General features: G+C 36.0%; 1 protein-coding gene across 2 annotated transcripts in view; it reads left to right on the top strand.

The window, feature by feature from the left end:
- Positions 1-22214, top strand: part of Atf6 (activating transcription factor 6) — a 274808-nt gene that overhangs the window by 125553 nt on the left and 127041 nt on the right. For both annotated transcript variants that reach the window (XM_023699786.1, XM_012516641.2), the window contains exon 14: positions 1033-1147. In XM_023699786.1, the coding sequence (XP_023555554.1) occupies positions 1033-1147 (115 nt within the window). The remainder of the gene's footprint in view (positions 1-1032; positions 1148-22214) is intronic.

Raw genomic sequence — 22214 nt, 5'->3', positions numbered from 1 at the left:
TATTACATGCTTATATCTGGTAATCTCAGCAACTGATTTGAAGACAACAGTGTGAAATACAACAATCGTTGTTGAATTCCTGTAATTTTGTTTAGTGAAATTCTGTATTGTTTCTAATTTTTTGAATTATTTTTCTCTTTAAAAAAACTAAAAAATAAAAATGTACTGCAGAAAAACAAAACTTACTGACAGGTATCTGCACTTGCATGTTTATTGAATCCCTATTTACAGTAACCAAGAAATGGAAACAACCATAAGTGTCCATCAATCTGAAGAATGGATGGAGAAAGTGTGCGCGCGTGTGTGTGTGTGTGTGTGTGTGTGTGTGTGTGTGACAATGGAATATTATCCAACCATAAGAAGGATGGAAACCTGTTGTTTGGGTCAGGACTGAACCTGGAGCGTATATATCAGGCACTGAAAGACAAATACCACATGATTTCCTTCACATGTGGGATCTAAAAACGTTTTTTTTTTTTTTTTTTTTTTTTTGTGAAACCAGGGATTGAACTCAGGCCCTTGTGCTTGCCAGGGAAGCACTTGTTCTACTGAGCCATCTGCTCAGCCCCCTTAAAAAAGTTGATCTCATAGAGTAGTATAGTGGTTACCAGGGCCAGAGAGAGCAGTGGGGAGGGAATGGTAGGGGAAGGTTAATCAGTGGGTTCTAACTTACAGTTTGATAGAAGTTCTGGTTTTCCTTTGCACAGTTGGATCGCTACACATGATGATAATGCACTGCATATTTCAAATGTTTTTGGTATAACTAAATAATAAATGAGTAGATAAGGATGCTTTCTCTGAGCTTAATATTATACAGCATATACATGTATTGAAACACCACATCATATCCCATAAATATATATATTTTTATGTGTCGATAAAAGCAATAATTAAATGAATTTTAAATAATTACCAAAATGCTGTTTGAAAGAGATTTTTAAAATTAATACATGACCTTAGCATGGGAAGAATTTTGGGGAGACATGGAACTTCTTTAGTTAGTAATGATGCTTCACTTTTTTCTTACTTTAGTAGGAACTCGGGGAATGAGTTACAAGTATATTACGCTCCACCTGGAAGTTATCAAGACTTCTTTGAAGCTATTCGCAGAAGGGGAGACACATTTTATGTTGTGTCATTTCGAAGGGTAAGATTATTTTGAAAGAATAAATATTTCTGAGTGCCTGATGTGGAAAGGCATTGGGCTGCCCGCTGTAGAAGATATAAAGGTATGAGAGAGGGAAGCAGTGTGAAATAGGCCGGAAGCCACTGGGCGTAGGTGCTTGACCTTGAGCCGCTCAGCATTATGACTGTGAGCATGGAATTGATGTCAGGCTATGACTGTATTTAGAAAATACAAACTGTGTCTTGATTTTTATTCTTTGATGTTTCTGTAGCCATATTCTTTACAACCAAACAAAAGTCAAAACATCAAAATTTCTAATTTAAATTTTTTTGTTAAATTCCCATTTTGTTGTTGAGAAAAAAACTTGTGAAATATAAATTTAAGATAAATCATGGGCTGATTAATATGTTAATGTAGAGTGTTGAGAGCTGGGTTGCTAAGATTATTTTTTTCTTCATCAAACATTTACCTTTTTTGGTGAAGAATGTCAGATCATGCAGACATAAATGTTTATACTAGCACTTTACGTTGTAACAAGTGTTAGACTAAGTGGAAAAATTCATAGTTATTTACATTCCATCTTTTCCTATAAAGTGACAATATATTCTTCATAGAATTGCCATGTGAATATATGTGTTTTCAGTGCTATTGTGTTAAGCCATAAGTGAGTTAACCATAAGTGAGTTAGAATTCTTAGGAGCTTTTATCCTAAGCCTTTTCTTTAAAAACAAAACAAAAAACAAAAACCCAACAACAACAACAAAACATAAGGGATATATGACTAGAAATAAGCGTACACTGACAATATAACAAGTAACATTCTCTGTTACTGTTACTGTTACCACTCATTATCACTGAAATCCTCAGCTAACTAGTTAACTCCTTTCCTAAACTACTTGGCAGCTCAAGATTTGACTACTGGAAAATTTTGTGCTTGAATGTTTCTATATTTTCAGTTATTAATCAAATGTAGTAGGAGGTTCAGAATACTTTAGCTGTGGCATCTTATGATCTCTGCCTTTTCACAAAGTCCTTGTGCTCACCTTTCTTTCTAATTGGTATATTTCTATACTATACCAACCTCAAAGTTAGTTTTTAGAAGCAGAAGGGGAAGCTTAAAATGGGGTTTTGGCAAGTCTTCAATTGTGTTATCTGATGAGAACTAAGTGTTGATTTACTTTTGATGTACAAAAGTCATGTTTAAAGTGGGAGTAGAGAGAGGAGAGGGTTATAAATTTCAAAAAAATTGAGAACCTAGCCAGGTGAGGTGGTACTTGTAATCCTGGCACTCAGCAGGCTGAGATAGGAGAGTCACCATGAGTTTTGAGGTTAGCCTGGGCTATCTAATGAGTTCAAGTCCAGGCTAAACTACATAGAGACCCTGTCTCTAACAGACAAAAATGGGCTCAGTACTATGTAGAGACCTGTTGCCTATTAAATGTGTTGAAATGTATGTTATAGAAATTATTTCAGAACAATATTTTTTAACACTGAAATAGTCAAATAGTTTTTCCTACTTTTTTTTTTTAAATAGCTCATGATACCTTATTATTTGAGCAATACAGTATAATATATAGCAGAAGTAGCAGTTGTGAAGCCATGGATTGAAGTCATGGTTAGGAATGTTTTTCTTGAAAAAGAGCAAGTATCTTTTTTTTTTTTTTTTTTTTTTTACAGAGAAAATAATCCTACCTTCTAAGAGACTGTATTTTTATTAAAAGGTTGAATTTTTCTTTAAGTGCATGAATTACATTTCTAAAAAGCAATTTCTACTCAGTTCACTGTTTAAAATCAAGAAAGTAAGGTTAAGGACTGGGGTGATAGCTCGGTCTACTAAGTACCTGCTCAGGCAGATGCAGGGGTCGGGGTTCATTCCCTGGTACCACATGCTGTGCGGGCCCTGACCCTGGGCAGGCTGAGCTGGCCACCAAATCCAGGTGTGGTGGAGAATGCCTGTAATCTCAGCGCTGGAGAGGCTGAAAACAGGAAGGATCACTGTGAGTCTGGGCTGCGTAGTGAGACCTGGTACCAAATACGTTAAAAAAAAAAAGAAGTGCAGATAAAACTGAACTTAATTAGATAATAGTAGTGACTAGACAACATCCTTTTTCCATGTTTTTACAGTAGGGAAAAGGAAGCTAAGTTTACTGCACTGACTATAAACTATGTCATGAGACAGGAATTTGGTTCCTAAATACGTGGATTGTTCTTTCTGCTTTCAATAAAATGAAAATGAAAGAGGTAATGAATTACCTCATGCTCAGTCTCATAATTCGTCTTTTTTTCTATCTTCCAATGTGAAATACTCTTTTCATCACAAAGCAAGTGGCATCATTTCATGTGCAGGAGAATATAGAATTTTTTCTCTCAGGTTCTTAATTTCATTGACAGAAATTATTGTATTAGAAATTCAGAGCTTTTGAAACCCTAAGTTTCGTATCTGGTATATGTCATACATGTACATACATATACCAGATATGTATAACAGAAACTCTCAATAAGCAAGTCATATTGTTTTCTTTTATAACTGAATATACATTTAATACATTTTTTATTTTAATACCTGAAAATTGGAGGTAGCCACTGACATTCAGTGTATCATTATTTAATGAACCAACTGTGTCCTTAACTTATTCTCTTTCATACCACACATTCCTGTACCCTTTAACACTCGTTACATTTGAGCTGCTGACATTTTCTCTAAAGCAGACATCCTGCTGGATGACTACTGAGTTCCTGTTGTAGGCCAGCAAGGCAGAATGCTTGTCATTCCAGAAGCCTTGACAAAAGCTCAAAAGGTTTTCTGTTCTTTTCATTTTAAGAGTTTTTAACTGCAGCACAGAAACCTGTTATCTCTCCATTGAATTCCAAGTGTTCATTTTAGTATGATTTGGATGGTGTAGGGATGGAGAATAACCTTTTTTCAAACTTCCAAGTCATTTTGAATGTGTTATAATTGATATATGGGTAAGAAATAATCTAAGTAAGTTCCCTGTTTGGCTTTTCTTCATGCATTTGTGTGGTAGCCTATTTAAGGGAGGGAGAGGTTAAAGAATGTAACAAAATGAATCCAAGAGCGTGGGATAGAAACAGACACACAGGAAAGCTCAAGTAAAAGTAGGCAAAAAATTGATTCAAAAGAGAAAGAAAAGAAAACATGGAAAAGTCTGGTGGGGAAATAGTACTAGTCTATCTGTTATGCCAATAAACATTGAAATACCATCCTTAGTAGCTTCTTTCTCACTCAGTGATATTTAGAGAAAGATTTTTAAAGTCTCCTTGAGTGAGATTCCTATTAAAAACAAGTCCTAAAAAAATAAATAAATAAATTAAAAACAAGCTCTTTTTGCTTCATTTGGCCTGAAAGCCATAGCCTTATTATCCTCACTCATGTGAGACTTCTCTTTCAAATGAGATGGGTGCCTGCTTTTAGAACACTTTAAACTTATTTTATACTATTTTCTATTTTCAATACCTACCTCTCACATCAAAAGTAAACACTTTATCTGCTTTAAATATGTGGATAGTTGGTAAGAGGAAAAACCCGAGCTGCAGTTACTTACCTGATTCAGATATATTTTTCTCTTTCTTTTCATGTATTTTATGTTTTTGAGATATAGTATCTTATCTGGATATTTCACTTCTTGGCCACTTATAAAATACATATTAGCATACCATGTATATGTTATGGATTGTAAGGATAACAGTAAGAAATAGGAACTTATTGTAAGATATGTGAGAACTAAAGAAGCACAGGAAACAGGCTCGGCAGCTAAGCAGTCCCTTTGTGGCTGTGCTCTGTAAATGGGAGTATTCATTGGTCCTCATGGAGAGTTAAAAGAACAACTGTGATTCCTGATTTAGCAGCAGCTCCAGTCAGCCATATTAGTCTTTTTTACGCATTGCTGATTAAAACTCTCCAAATAGAAAAAGGATCTAGTTGGATAGTTGGTCATTACCTCATATGAAGAACTGCTATGGTCCATTCATTTGTGGTGAGGGAAACAGGGCTGCATTCGTTGAGTGAGTATCCTTGCTTTGTAAGTCAGCAGTTTTACATAGAAGGAAGAGCCTAGGCTGCTTTTGGGAGACAATGCTTGTGATGAGCCCTTGAACCTTCGTAAATATGATTCCACAAATGTATTATATATATTTTTTCCTTGCATTAATTCCTAGTTGTTTGATCTAAAAGGCTCATCAGGGCTCGCCAGATAGCTCAGCAGATTAAAGCACCTGCTTAGGCAGATGCAGGGACCAGGGTTTGATCCCTGGTGTGCAGTGCCAGCCCTGCCCCTAGGGCATGCTGAGTCTTAGATTGAGACTGGGTGTGGTGGTGTGCACCTGTAATCCCAGCGCTTGGGAGACTGAAAACAGTAGATTCACTACAAGTCTGATCTATATAGTAAGACCCTGTAGGCCTTGTACTAAATACATTTAAAAAAAAAATAAAAGGCTCATCACATCTATATATTACAAACCTTTTAAGGGTGAGATGTGTCAGATGCTCTTTCATTACCACTCTTGACACTCAGCACAGTGCCTTCCTAACAGAACCATTTTAGGTTTGTTTCACTCAGTGAGGTCACAGAGATAGAAGTTTTTTTTCATGATCACTAAAGGGTATGTTTACATTGTTTTGCTTAAAGACATGTGAATCTTTTTCGGTCATCCAAAAAGTGACATAAGTAGTGCTGTGTCAAGCAGAAAATTTAGCTGCAACAACTTACCTCGCTTTTGTCATTTATGGTTGTGTTAGCCGGAGATATATCAGCTTTATTTCTTGTCTCTAAATCTAAGGTTTACAATTAAAGAAATCACTTAGTTGAAATGTTTAACAAGTTTTCTATGTCAGTAGGTAGAACTTTGAGGTACTTCCTCCAATTCTCGTTTTTTTTTATACTTGGGTGAAGCATTCTGGAATAGATTATTAAGGGATGATGTCTAGTGCCCGTACACATTCAAGCAGGATAAGTCAGAACCTTGAAACTTTGGACAAACTACAGGAAATGCTCTGGTTACTGAAAAAAGCAGTAACCAGACTGGTGACATTTCTTTCAAGATGTTTACAAAATCTCCACTGTTGCCTCTCATTTTGTTAGAATTTTTAATCCTCTGCATTTTTATTTGGAGGCTAATTCTTCACTGTGCTGGGCATTCATGTCTCACATCATTTTGTTTAGCTCACCTAGATTTTTATTAGTGTCTTCTGTAGACTTGTTGATTATTTTGTTCATTTGGCCCAGTCCCTATTTATTTATATCTTCTTTTTTTTTCTGTTGATCCAATTATTTCATTTATTCTTTCAATCTTTTTTTTGGTTTTTGATGAAGGACATTTTTTCTGTCTTCATCTGACTCGAAACCATTACGAAATTGCTTAAACCACTCACAAACTGTCTCCATGGTCGCTGCACTATCGCCATATACTAATTTTAACATTTCATGTGTTTCTTTAGCTGTTTTTTGCAGTCTGAAACAAAATTCCACATTAATACGTTGTTCATGATCCATTTGCAGCAGTGTTGAAAACACCTTCTCTCAACTGTAGCTTACAACCTACTGATGCCGACTCATTAAGAACTTTTCAGTGTTCCTAAGATTCCAATCCTGTATTGAGGAATCCCCCTTTTTCCATTGGATGGTACTTAAGACTCAACAGCAGCATTCAATGCACTTTTGAACATGTCTCACATGTGAATGGCCAAATCCAGTGTGGCTCCTTTATCCCATCAAAAAAAGTTATCTGGAATCTTAGAAGAATTCATCAGAAAATTTTCAAGTCAGGACTGATGGAACATGCCTGTCATCCAGTCAGTACTTTGGAAAGCTGAGGCAGAAAGACCACAGTTGAAGGCCATCATGAGAAATTTAGGGTCTTGCGGGGCTGGGGAGATTGCTCAGTAGAATAAGCACCTGACTGGCAAGCACAAGAGCCTGAGTTTGATCCCTGGTTCATGAAGCAGAAACGTGAGATACCTTTGTCTGAAAGATGGAGCGAGCCAGGAGCAGCCATATTTATACCTCAGAGACGGTCCGGAACCTATTTATTTATATCTTCTATGAGGCTGTAAATATCTTTTTGATTTGTTTTATTGTCTCCACTGATAGAATTTTGAGTAATTTGGGTGTGTGGCTTTTGCTTCTCTCCTCTTTGATGCCCCATCGATGAGCTTTGGGAGAGTTGGGAGTTTTGGGAAGCATTTTGTTTTCTTCTCCTCTCATATTTTTTCTGTTTGTTTTTGTGTTGAGGATTGATGGTTGATTATACTGAAGAACATTTTTTTCTAGTATGAAGAAACATCTACTTTTAGTTGCCATCTATTATTTATTGTTTCCTTTAGACATAGCTAACACTGGCCTTTGCTTCTGCCCCAGGATTCAGCCACCTCCATTTACTTGAGATGGAGGTTGCAGTATATTTGGCCCAGTAACCAGTTATCCAGGAGTAGGCCACAGTATTTGTACTGATCCCCAAACAATGCAAATATTGAGATCCCAAGAAAACCATTTAATAGTAGCACCTGTGTTACTTTGGTTATAGTAATAAAATCAAATACAAACTGAATATTGACATTCTAACAACCAACAATGTATTACCCTTATCCTCAGAAGAAAGCTATATAATTATAGTGTGAACACTAAAACAAAGAAATATTGATCTACTATTAACTTAGAGTAAATATCTACTAAAAGTAGGACAGTATACAATAGCAATAACATAAAATTAACTATCTAGATATTTAAAAAACTTGGTAGTTATGCTATTAAAGATAGAGGAGTAGGGAACTAGAGAATAAAAAAAGCAAAATTTGAAAAATAAGTATGAAAAGGAGGAGGTAAAAGTAAGATAAGGATGGAGTACAAGGAAACTGCTAGTGTTAGAAAGCAGTCACAGAAAAGAATAACAAGAACAAGAAAAAAGTTGGGCAAAATATAATAAATTAAAGAAAGATAAGGAAGAGAAAGATGAAAGGGGAAAAGAGAAAAGGAGAGAAAAAAGTAAAAGAGGGGAAAAAAGAAAAAAACCCAGCTCCCCAAAAAGCCAATGAAATAAATATTTTAAAAAATAATAAAAAATAGAAAAAAAATTGAATCAAAGAAAAATTCCTGTTCTTGGGTGAATGGTTTCTTTCCAAGATATGCAGTTTTGGGATTCAGGCAGTCATGATATTCTATACCTTGCTTTGTGGGATTTATTTTTATTTTTTTTGTTTTTGGTGCCGAGAACCGAACCAAGGGCTTCCAGCTTGCTAGGCAAGCATTCTACTGCTAAGCCAAATCCCCAGCCCTACCTAGCTTTAGGGCTAATAGATTTTGGAGGTACACCAGAGGCCCTTCTGTTCATTTACCCCAGCCTGTGGTTACCAAGCAAGTACACACTCTTGTTCCCTCTGGTAGATTATTTTCAGGCAGGCCACTGAGCTCTGCTGCGGTAAGGTCCTTGTCCAGGATCCCATTGTCAGTTAGTCTTTGTTATGCTGCCCTGAATCCAGAAGAAGCAAACATAGAGCCAGCTGGGACTTGGCCATCCAGTCATACCCTTGTGTGTGTGTGTGTGGGGGGGTACCATGGGTCTAGGGTGCACCTGTTTGTTCACTTGGGGGTGGTATCCAGGTCCTGGGAAGGCCCTACTTGCCCATGTTGGGAGTATCATATATCCAGCCTCACATGCACCGGGAATATTGTGTGCTGGAGTGGGTCTGCTTGCCTATAAGGAGTAAATTCTGTGGCTCCTACCAACATGTTGAAGAATTTTCTTGGAATAGAAACTTTTAATGGACTTCTCAAGTATTAGTTTCAGTCCATGGTTGGTTGGCTCCAAAGCAGAAATAGGACTGCTATGATATGACAGAGGAAAGGATCTGTTATGATATAATTTGACAGTGGCAGAGCCAGAATTTAACCTTGAAAGCCTGGCTCCAGAGCCTGTATTCCTATTAATTTACTTATATTGCCTTTCTAAAGCTTTTATACCTGAATCTTTTAAAGGTATCAACTTGGAATTTAATTCCATTGATCTCTTGGTTCAAAACATGTTTTGGGTTTCTTTGAATTTGTTTTCCAAAGAGAACAAGGCCAAAACAAAAAACCAAGCCACCTGCTAAGGTATACTGTGGGAGGAATGACAATCAACAGGGAAACACAAGGAAATTATTAGAACTATTGAAGGAGAATTGGAAGAGTATATTAGAGATGAAAAAAATCAACTTGTTTTATTTTAAAGCACGGAAGTTAAGGGACAAGTGTTCATGAAGGAGGTGGTCAGCAGTATTAAATGTGACAGAGCTTCTTGAGAATGGGAAATAACAAAGCCCATTTGGCTTGTCTACACATAGAAATTAGTAGTGACTCAGGAATATTTCTAGTAGTAATCAGAACAGAATCCAGGGCTGGGGAGATAGCTCAGTAGAATAAGTACTTGCCTGATAAGCGCAAGGGCCAGAGTTCAATCCCTGGTTCCACCAAAAAAAAAGAAAGAAAAAAGGAAAAGCAAAAGCAGAATCCAGACTAGAGAGAGAAGGAAATGTGAAATAAATTAAATGAAGGATTTGTTAAATTTGACACTGAATGGAACCAGAAGAGAATTAAAAAGGAGAGAAAGACAGATGGATGGAGAAGTGGGAGCGGTTAGGAGGGGGGAATACATTTCAAGAATAGAAGATTAAAAAAAAAAAAGAATGGAAGACATAAAAAGGTAAAGTATAAGATAGAGACTATTATGGTTGGCTTACATAAATATAAATTTAGGAATAGGGCCTTGTTTTATGCTTGACAGATGTTCTGAAGGAAAATAAACAAGTCAGTGTTATTCATCTGCATTAATGTTTTTTTCATTTAAAGCAAAGCACAGAGAATGTTGAACAATTTTTGTTTATTTGCAGTAAGACTACAAAGAAAACTAAAAAAGCATATGGAATTAAAACCAGATCTTTAAAAAATAAAATAATATTTGAAGTGTTCCTTGCGACATTAGAAGTCTTCTAAATCTTCATTAATGAGATGGTTTTTAATAATGGTAAAGAGTTTTAAAATTATAAAAGTTGATATAACTATTTCCTTTATGTACAGTCTTAGAGTTTTTCCTCTATAAAATATTAAAAAACTAATAAAGTAGCCTGTTAAATCATTTTATATCTAAACAGAATTTGGTATAAGCTTTTTGATGATGTCATAAAACTTAATTATGGAGGAAGCAATTATTATAGTTAGGAAAAGTTGGTGATTTATGGTCTGACTCAGGATTAAGGCCTAAAACACTCATGTCATTTCCTCTTCTCCCCCTATGTACAGTGATTCATTCATTTTGGACTCTAAGTTGTTTAACTTTTGACACCATCAGCAAATTTGAGCAACAGTTGGTTTTTCCTGAAAAATCTTAAGGCTAATGAATGTGTGATGTTTCTTTCTACACACTGCTGCTAATCTATGCATTCTGAGGATCCTGCTAGGTAGGGTTGGCTTTCAGAAGTTGTACAATCTGTAGTTATAAGCATCCCGCTAGAAGCCAACAGGATGGATAATTCGCTAAGAATGGGAGCATAGTATCTTAATTCAGTGGTCACTTGATTGTTGCTTAAAGCCCCTGCCAGGCTTAAGTACCCTCTGGGCAAGAAGCTTCCTCTTTGTCTTAGTCACATTGTGTTCCTAGTGTGCAGTGCAGCACCAAGGATGTTGCAGGTGTTCAGCAAATGACTGAATGAACAAATGAACCAAAGGCCAAATTCATCAGTTTGATATTCTAAGTTTATACCTGTCACCATAATGTGATACTGAATTTGTATTACAAATTTGTGATAGATACCTTTATTTGAGTGTTTTTGTCAGAACCATCTGTACCTCATAATATATCTAGAAATTAGTCTTCAAAGTGAATGAATTCTAATATATTTTAAAAGTCTAAGTACTATTTTATGTGAGGGCAACAGCTGATCCAGTTAGATCTCTGTGCTTCAGAGTGGAAACACTGATCTTGGCAGTACATGGACAGGCTGTTTTTCACTTAGGGTTAGTGCTAAGCAGGCTGTGGTATCATTGTAAGCTCCAGAATGACTACACTGCAGACTGAATAAGCTCAGTATCCATAGAAACATATCTCTAACACATCTATGAGGTCCTACAAGGATAGGTCATATTAGCATTTTTATTCCCCACGTTACACTTATTTTGTGTGTAGAAGATATTCCAGAAAAGCTTGTCAACTTTAATAATTAAATTTTCATAGACTTGTCATGTGAATAATTTATTGTCATCTATGATTATAATATCCCTTGAAATACATTCTGAACAATTAAGCTAAAAATCATATACACTAAGTAGGCCTCTGTTACTCAGTTTAAACTTTATAGTTATTTCTTTTTCCATTTAGTAAATTGTTTTCTTTTTCTTTTTAAAATGTTGTAGGATCTCACTACACAGCTCAGACTGGTAGTGATCCTCCTGCTGTCAGCCTTCCCCACCTTGGGATTACAGGTGTGTGCTGCTATGCCTGGATTCTGGCTGGCTCAGCCTGCCCTGGGGTGGGGCTGGCACATCATGTAGTGCTAGGGATCAAACTATGGTCCCTGTGCTTGCCTAAGTTTCCCTAAGCAGAACTTTAATCCACTGAGCTATCTTGCTGGCCCCTGATATTTCTTTTTTTATTGAATAAAAGTTCAGTAACTTTTATTCTGTTAAGAATGAATCTGAGACTGGGGAGATAGCTTAGTAGAATAAGCACTTACCTGGCAAGCGCAGGGTCCTGAGTCAATCCCTGGTACCACAAAAAAAAAAAAGAATGAATCTGGCTTAGTAGGTGAAGGGGCCGGGGGTTCAATTCCCGGGCCTGCTGTGCTGGCCCTGCCCCTCAGGGCGCACTGAGGTGGCAATTGAGACTGGGTGTGGTGGTGCGCACCTATAATCCTAGCTCTTAGGAGGCTGTAAACACGTGGATCACTATGAGTCTAATCTACTAGTGAGACCCTGAACACCCTGTAGACCCTTCACTAAAATACACACACACACACACACACACACACACACACACACACACACTCTGAATCTGGCTTGGAGGGGGCATCATCATATTTATTTTGGAAGTTCCTTGAAAGTGTGCTTTAAATGAGCTGCTTTTGAATATCTATTCTGACGTACAAGAGATAAGAACAGATGGGAATGATACACAGTAAAAAATAATTTTTGGATTAAGAAAATACATCTCAGCTATGCAGAAGACATTTGTCATACACACATGTATATGTATAAAATTTAGCACTGGTAAAATAGAAATAGCTTTCAATTTATGATCATTTGTCAACAGTTTGAGTCAGTTTTTTTCTGGTGGATTCTACTTGTATTAATTAGTCAGCTTCCTATCACCGACAAATACTTGAGGTAATAACTATTATAGGAAGAAAAGATTTATCTTGCCTCAGGGTTTCAGAGGTTTCAGTACCCATTCTGCAGACCCTGCTGCCTTTGGGCCTATGGTGGCATAGTATATCATGGTAGGGGTAGATGGTGGTGGAAGCTGCTTACAATATGGCAGCAGCAAGCAAAGGAGATGGGAGGCCCACAGTCCCAGGATCACCCAGCAGGACACAGCTGCAGTCACCCAGGCTTCTTCCACTAGCCACCTCCGCTAGAGGTGCTCTCACCTCTCCATAGCGCCAGAGACTTGCACCCACCCGCCTTCAGGGTCTAGGCCCTCTGGGCAGGCCTCATCCCAAGGCCTGTCTAATATAAGTTTTATCTTTTATCTTAAATGTCAATTATGTAGTTGTGGGCTAAGAAAGCAAAGTTTCTAATATCTCTAAACCAGCAACTCATCCTTAAATGTGAAAATATGTAAATGGACTTTCAGTAAAATATTAAAGTTAAAACAACAGTTTTAGATAAAACAATTCTGAAAAGCTCCAGAAAGATTTAAAATATAATTATATAATAATATAACAAAATGTGCAATTTGCTTTAGTGTATTCAGGTAGAACATTTCAGTATAGAGTACATAAAGCTAAACTATGTAGATTCCTTATTATGGAACAATGTGTTTTCACAATTTGTCTGTTAGTCTGCTACTACATTGGGAAAGCTTATATATCTTACAATTTAGTTTTGAGTGTGCCTCAGCATGCTTCTTTTTCAGGAACAGTACAGTGAATATTCTGAGGATTTGCAAGAAGCTGGGGTACTAGTGATAAATAAGAGAGACTCAGCACCTGTGTTCATGTAACTTGCACTATAGTTGATGGTCCTACTAGAAGAAAACAAATGTAAATTAGTAAAATAATTGACAGATGTAATAAGCATTATGATAAAAACAAACAGTAAGCTCAGAGAGCATAATAGAGGCCTGCTTAGGAGAATGTCATCAAGGATGTTCTTAGAGAGTTAAACTTTGGCTAGAAATTCAAACATGAGAGAGCACAGGAGTCCCAGGCAGAGAAAGGAATATGTACAGAGACATTTGGGAGAGTGGAAGGGGTCAGGTCATACACAGCCCTGTGAGTTACTGTAAGGCATTTAGATTTTATTCTAAGAGCTACTGAAATTATTTAAACAGCAGAAAAAGGAGAATGATTTAGTTTGTAGGATGGCATTAGCTACTATGTGGATAGTGCATAAGAGAGTACGAGAGAGTGGAAGAGCACTCTAGGAGAAGAAGAAAGATAATTTAGAAGGCCTTTTCAGAAATTCAGGCAATATAATGATAGCAGTAGTATGAGATCTAGTTCTAAATATATTTTTCAGGTAGATTCAGTGGAAATTGGGGATAGGATTTCTGGCTTGAGTTTACTTTGTGGATAGACTATATATATATATATATATAATGTATTTAGTATAGGGTCTACAGGGTTTCACTACACAGATCGGACTCCCAGTGTTCCTCCTGTTTGCAGCCTCCCAAGCGCTGGGATTACAGGCGCATGCCACCATGCCAGTCTGGAACTGCCATTTATTGAGATCAAAAGATCTGGAGAAGGATAGAGTAATGTTTGCTATAAATATGTGGGATTATTTGGGACACATTTAAGTTTTAAAATAGCTGTTAGACATATTTACAGAATATATTCAGTAAGAAATTAACTCCATGAGTCTGGGCCCTGGGGCATGGATAGATCTGAGCCAAGAGGGTAAATTTAGAAATTACCAGCTTTTGTACATTCAAGTTAGTGGGAACAGTGGATTCATCTAGCAAGAGAATATAGGAGGATAACAGGACCCAGAACTGAATTATTTTGGATTAAAGAAAAATTTCCCCAAAAGAGACTGTAAAGGAGCAACCAGCAAAGTAGGATAAAAGCCTGGAGGGGTGAGTACCCAAGGGAGGCATGGTTGATTCTCAGTACTGCTGGAGTAGCTCTGTTAGCTGGTAGTCTAGTGAGCAGTCCAGAGAGAGTTGAGGTGTCAGGCCTTTATGGGATGTCACTTTGCAGTAAAAGACGTGGATTTAAAGTGAAATCTCTGCAACAAAATGGCAGAAGTAGGGTTACAGTTGGTTAATAAGGCATAGCCTATACATGCAAGGAATGTATAATCTAGCGAGATAAAGACAAACTGTTAATTACAATAAATAAGATGGTTGTGATGAACAAGGTAAATATAAGGTGTTGTGACAGCACACATTAATGAGTCTGGAGGGAGGGGAGGGGCCATTCCTTGGAGAGACATCTTTGTAGGGACTTACTAGTTGAGCATAGTTCTAAGATACCTAGTCTAAAGCTATGATGTTAAAGTTTAGGGGGACAAAAATATTCTAGGAGGTTATGACAGTCACAACTATGTTATTACATCGCTATTTTCTGTTAATATCATCAGTTATCTTTGGAATTCTGATCTTCTTTAATGCTTTGAGATGCCTTGAGAAAAGGTGCCATCCTCTCTTCCTTCCTTCTATCTCTCCTCAGTTTCAGTTGTTGGAAACCAGAAAATCTTGTAAGAATTTGTAGAATAAAATATTATTAGTAAAATAATATTTTTTAACTTGGTATGGTACTTATCATTTTCAAAATAAATAGAACTGTGATTTTGTAATATTATAATCAGAAATATTTCAACATTTTAACATTTACCTTGGATTCTGTCCTTGTGATATGCTTGGGGACTCAGTTGGGGCAGATGGACAGCTGTGATGGCACAGTCTGGGCTCTGTGGAATCGTGTAACAGTAGGCTTCAGATGCAGAAAGTGGATATAATAGAGTTTCTTTCATTTGTTTGCTTTTTTTCTTTTAAGAGACAAAAAAGACTGTGTTACATAGTCTGATAGTGAACTTTTGGGCTCAAGTGATCCCGACTCAGCTTTCTGAGTAGCTGGGGCTACAGGTTCATACCACCGTGCTCTGTGTGGTAGAGATTCCTAAATTACAGACATAGAAATGTCACAGCATTGCACTGCTGCATTTCCTTGGTGAAATTAGATCAGGTCTCCAGCCACAGTGTCAGGTGAGGAAGCTGACTTCACATGTTGGGAAGAAGTTAAAATTTGTGACCATCTTTATTCTACTGCAACTGTAGCCAGGATAGAGTCTAAGTGATTTGACTCCATAAGCAGTTTTTGTGTGAATAAATCCACTTAGTCTTTATGTAATGGAAAGCTAGACTTCTACTTAAGAAAATAAACACCCAACGTTACTAGTTGGCAGTTCAAATATAATTTGAATTTAATTCTTTGCTATGTGAACCAAGGATTTATTATTTAACATAGTTTTTAGTTAAAATGGGTGGTGAAGTTGCTTATGCCATGCAATGCTTTTTTTAAGGTTCTGGTTAGTTCTGTTCCTTTAAAAAACAAAAACAAAAACAACCCAGCTTTACTGAGGAATAGTTGCCATAGATAATACACTGTATTTAGCTCTACACTTTATAAGCTTTTGGCTCATGTTCCTGTGTGAGACCATCACCATAATCAAAATAATTGGCACATCAGTAATTCCAAAAATTTTGACTTTTCCATTCCCTCACTGCCAACTCTGTCCTTTGTCACTTTTTGTCTGAGGTTATTAGTGTCCTGTTTTCACTCAGAGTCTTTCAGTGGTAGAATTAAAGTCAAAACAAGTTTTAAAAGGTTATACTAATCTGTCAGGTTACTTTGTGTAATCCTTGACTTGGTAAGCTTGTAGATTTTGTAAAATGCTATCCCATTGGGCTTTAACCTCAAATTCCCAGTCTTCTTACTTACCCAATGAAATGTTGTTGTTATACTCTTTGGTAACATAACCTATACTGCAGGTAATTATAGCAATAGTGCATTGAGTAGCAAAAGATATTGCCAAACCAAAATTCTGGAGCCCAGACACATGTCCCTTGTAGATCATAGTGCTTGCACATACACAAAGCTGAAAGAGAAGCTAAAAATAAGGTTCTTATGAGAGCTGTTTCCTACTTATTACCTAATCTATTTGTGGTTTGTTTCCCTTAATTTAGTTTTTTTAAAAAAACTTCATAATCAGACTCTTGAAAGAATCTTTCTACAATAGGTGTATTGCCACATGTGATGTCCGCACTTCTGATCACAGCATTCTGAGAGGCTGAGGAAGGAGAGTCGGAAGTTTGAATCCAGCCTGAGCAACTTAGGGAGAAATTAACTGAGGTTGTGGTTCAGTGGAGAGCTCCTGGATTCAGTATTTGGTGCTGCAAAAAGAAAAAACAAAGCAAAAATACCCACATAAAAGTGTGCTATAGCACATGCGCACATACATTTTTCTGTGCATTGCTTTAAAGAGTAGAAAAATAGCATAGCATGTCATTTATCCTTCTGTGTAGCTTTATTTGGAAATAAGCAAAAGATATTTTTTCCTTTCACCTGTGAGTTATTTTTATTTTTATTTATTTATTTTTTTTAAATTTTTTTTTATTTTTATTTATTTGAGAGAGAGAGAGAGAGAGAGAGAGAGAGAGAGTGTGGTGTGTGTGTGTGTGTGTGTGTGTGTGTGTGGCCAGCTCAGCCCACCAGGGGGCGGGGCTGGCTGGCATGTGGTGCTGGGGGATCGAACTGCGGTCCCTGATGCTTTGCCAAGCTTGTTCTAAGTAGGTGCTTTAGACCACTGAGCCATCTCTCCAGCCCCTGTGAGTTATTTTTAGTATCGTAAAAGGAGAAATAAAAAACCTTTAAGGTGGCTGATGCAGCTTTTTTCTGGCAATCATGTCACATAGATTTTGTGGTTTAACCAGTATTATTGGGCTGTTTGCAAACTTAAAGACTCTAGAGAAATAATGTTCACAGCCTCAGTGTCCCTATCTCTAATATTGTAATACTAATAGTTACCTTTCTGGGTGGTTGAGAAGTTTAAGTGAAATGAATGAAATATTGGCACATTTCTTAACCTAGTAGATATTTAAAATATATTGATTTCTCTATTCCAGGACATTGACCTTTGAAGTATAGGGCTACCACTGTATGAAGAACTCATAAATGGCTAGGAAGGACGAAAATTTGTTTTCATTAGATTTAGCAAAATCATCCATGATCCTTCCCTCCCCAGAATGATTCATTTCTATGCTGTTATTATAAACCTAGCATGTTTTGCAGAAGTTTTAAAATTGTGAGATTTTTACAAGAATGGCCTCCATTATATTATTATCCAGTATCTGACTGGGTTTGTGGAGGTTTCATGTAGATAATTATTACCTATAGTTCTTTTCTGGCAGGAAGGGAAATCAGAAATTTGTGAGAAATAGCTCTTCCCAAACAGAAAGACAGCCAGACTCTCCCTCAGTTGTTCATAGTCCAAAAGTCTGTAGAAAATGTGATTTTTGAGATTTTAAAAACTATTTCTTTCATTGTTTGAAATTCAGTCTTTATTTCACATAAAGTCTATAAAACTAGAGACAGATTATAGAAAAAATGAGTAATAAAAATGAGTAATAGGTACGTTTTCAGCTACTTTTTAGGGTTTTTTCAAGTTTACTGGATTATATTCGTTTGGAAATATCTAGTGGCACCAATTGATAATTGAAAAAAAACTGTAGTTTTTTAATTTGACTTTTTAATATTGACATTACATAGGAAACACATGACTCACACATCATGAGTTCATCCAGAAGTGTACTAAACACTATTTTCATTTTAGGACATTGTGAGCCTTTGTTGTTATCTTAGAAGTAATAACATATACATGTAATCATACATAGGTTTTAAAGTTGCCTCAGCATAGGTATAGAAATTGTTAATGGATATAACTATGCAAGATTGTGATTCTGTTTCTAATTTTCAGATGAAGCTTATTACTGATATCTTTTTTAAGAGTTCACAGGTTATTAAAAAGATTAAAAACATTAGTTGATTTCAGATTATAAAATAGTCAAGTCTGTTCTAATGAAGTAGCTTCTCTTAAAGGATTTGAGAATTTTGGGTCTGCTTTTTATTTATGAATTTTATTCTTTGGAATGGTAAAATATATAAGCATATATAATACTGACAGAAATGATCAGCTACATTTTCTGTGTTTATAGTTATTAGAAAGCTACTGTCCTTATAGCTACTTATTCAAAACTAGTATATTTTTAGAGAGAATATAATATAAGCTAAAATATTTATTAGAACCAGAAAAAGCCAAATAAATTGTGTTTGGTTTTTCAATTTTAATTCAGTTTTGTATAGCGGATTTGGTTTTAAAATGTAAAACTAGTAAGGCATGTTTTCCAGAGGGCAAAATGTGAATCTTTATTTTTAAACAAGCATCTTCATTTTAAGAGATGAAAGGTAATGGGGTAAATACTAGAGCCCTCTCATTTTTTAAGACTAGTTTCTTTTTTGTTCTTTTTAAGAGAATATGTAAATGTGAGGTAAGTTCAGAGCATAAAAGATTTTTTTCTCAAATCTTTTAAGAATTTATTCAATTAAAAAAACTTTACTTATATTAATTATGACTTTTTTGAATAATTTCATTATTGTTGTATATTTAGAAAAATACTTTCATTGCTATCCTTAAAGAATTATTTAATCAGATTCAATTAATGTTTTAATATCCTTCCTCCAACAAGATGTTTATTGAATAGCCATTATATTCCTTACTGTTTCTTGGCAAATAATTCATTCATCAGTGGACAAAAACCCTGCATTCCAGACCTTGCGTTCTAGAGACACTAACCAAATACACAAATAAACATGTAATAATATATCAATTTGTGAAAGTGTTAAGAAAAATTGAAGAGACCTAATTTCAAATGAACCTTGAGAAATTATTTTTTTCAGTTTGAAACATACATATTCTTTGGTTTGCCCTTCAAAATTTGCTTTTGACTATTTCTCTTGTTGGTGAGCAGTTTTGAAAGCGATTATGAGTTCATCATAAATATTTTATGCACAGATCTAAAAATTTAGGTGCAACTAGTAAATTTAACTTTTATAAATGTAAGGCATCTATAAAGGGATAGCATCTTCGGTTAATCACTGCTTTACTTTTAGCAGTAAAGTCTGCAGCTCATGAACTCTGCAATTCTGGAGTGGTTTTCTCCTGCACCAGCCTCTGGGAAGCCTGTTGATGCGGCACCAAGTCACAGATTATTACTCAGCTCTCCAAGCTTTATGTGTAGGCATTTTCTTAACATCTTCCTCTCAGTCGGTTGAAGTCTTGTATTGGTAAAGCAAATCTCATACTAATACGAAGTCATAGATAAATAGCAGGAGCATGAGTCAGGGCTAATCACCCCTATGCCCTGCATGCATCTCTCTGGTACTCCCCAATATGTTTGCTTTGTGCAAACATGTAGTATTTCAGAACTACTGTTCTACAGACAAACTCTAGTTATTTAAGTTGTAGTTATTTTTTTCAGAACTAAGTTTTAATAGTGTAGCAGAATTCTGTCATTTTGCTAGAGTAAAAAGTAAAATATGAAACTTTATGTTGTTGAGGGAAGGAAGAATTTAGTTTTCCTATAGAAAGCTCCAAAAAGTTTAGTCCCAAAGACTTCTGTTAGATCTCCAAAATGTATTTTTTTTTTTTTAATGATGTAGCATAATCTAGCAGTTTTTCAGGACAATCATGAAGAAGCCAGGCTTGGGAGCTTAAGTCTATAATCTCAGCATTCTGAAAGGCAGAGGCAGTAGGATGGTGAGATAAAGATCAACCTGGGTAGCTTAGTGAGACACTCTACTGAAAAAAGGGGCTGGGGTTGTAGCTCAATGCAAAGGTCCTGGGTTCAGTCTACAGCATTAGAAACAAAGTCAAACAAAAAACATTGCTTGAAAGCCCCAGTCTTCTACTAGTGGGGTCCTGTCTGATAAAATTTTATCCTATTTTTGCTTCATTACTTATTCATTTAGTAAATTTCATTTAATATTACTTCTGTGCTGTCATAGAAAGTATTGAAACATATAAGGTAAAATCTTTGTTCTCAAGGAATTTATAGTAGCAGAAAAGAATGAATTTCATAAATCCAAAATTATAATACTGTGATAGGAACTATAAAAAAGATATAATGCAGAAAATGACATTATACATAAAACTACTACTGTTTATGAAGCATTTACAATCTGACCTGTTTTATATAAATTATTTCATTTAATCCTTTCAACAGCTTTATGAGGTACTTAACTTGTGCTAGGAACATTAACTTCATAGAGAAAGAGGAGAATTGTAAGGGAAAGTTTTTCAGAAAACAGTTCTTGAGCTGACTACAGAGGATGAGTGTGGTAGAGAGTGAGAGGAAGATGAGGCACCGTGGCTTTTCACACAGAGAAGCGCTTATGTGAGTTCATTGGACTCTAGAGAGAGCTGTTGGGATGCAGAGGAGGTCCTGGGAAGTGAAACATGGCAGGATACAGCTTGTGAAGGAACTTGTAGCCATGCCTAAGGACTTTGATTCTTACACTGTAGGAGATAGAAATAGGATCACACTTACATTTCAGGAAGAAAATATGTAAGTGTTTACACAAGATGTTTACAGGAGTGATTTTACTTTTAAAGAAGTATTTTTTTAAATTTTACTTTATTTTTTTTGAGTATTTTTTTTTTTTTTTTTTAATTTGAACCTAGGACCTTGCACCTGCTAGGTAAGCACTTTACCATTGTGACATCCCCAAATATTTTTAACTTTTATTTTGAGATTAGGTCTTATTAAGTTGTCCAGGTTGGCCTTGAACGTGCAATCTTCCTATGTTAGTTTCCTGTGCAGGTGAGATTCCAGGGCTATGTGAGCATAGCTGCCATCAAGTAATTAAGTAATTTCTTAAAGCAATTTGCCAGCATTGACTTGTTTATTAAACACAATCATAGTAAAAACAAAGCCAAATTCTAGAGATAACTTTTTTTTTCTTCTTCTGTATTTTAAGGAAGGGTCTACAGGGTGTTCAGGGTCTCACCACTAGATGGGACTCATAGTGATTCTCCTGTTTACAGCCTCCCAAGTGCTGGGATTACAGGGGTGTGCCACCACGCCCAGTCTCAGTGCACCCTGGGGAAGGGGCTGGCATGGCAGACCCAGGGGATTGAACCCCTGGCCCCTGTTCCTGCTTGCAGGTGCTTTAATCCACTGAGCTATTTGGCTGGCCCTAGAAGAATCTTATATTTCTACTTTTGTAACTAAAAATATACAAATAATTATATAAATTAAGTATAAATACAATTATAAAGATAAAAGTCACACCTATTTGTTCAACTTATGCTAGGAACATTAACTTCATCCAGAAAGAGAATTGTACTTTTGTGAGATAGTTATTACTCAGAAGCGAAGATGATACTATTTTCATACAGCTCCTTCAAATTTTTCAACAGTTCCATACTGCTAAGTATTCAGTGATAACTTAATTCTACATCTAGTTTTGAACCACTTAAAACAAACACAAAATACTGAATGACTTTGTTCCATCTGAATACCAGTTGTTTAGAGGAAGGGGAAAAGGATAGTCATACTCAGTGGGCTCTTTTTCCTCATAATCATTAAAGAAGTGCTCTTGGTGTTATCATTTATGAAAAAAATTTAACTGTTATTCCTGAAGTTGCATGGCAGTTATAATATGACCCAGGCATCCTATTGTATCAGTTAGTTTTATAATTAAAATCTGAATGATTATGCATAGAAGTTAGGAAGCTGCTAGATTCCAACTTGAGAAGTACAAAACTAAGGATTCATTGTTTATCTTGCTCAAGAGTTTTTTTTTTTTTTTTTTTTT

This window comes from Octodon degus, unplaced genomic scaffold (genome assembly GCF_000260255.1).
Source record: "Octodon degus isolate 3935 unplaced genomic scaffold, OctDeg1.0 scaffold00116, whole genome shotgun sequence".
Classification (NCBI taxonomy): domain Eukaryota; kingdom Metazoa; phylum Chordata; class Mammalia; order Rodentia; family Octodontidae; genus Octodon; species Octodon degus.
Note: the sequence above shows the minus strand (reverse complement) of the source record. Positions and strands in the feature narration are given on the sequence as shown.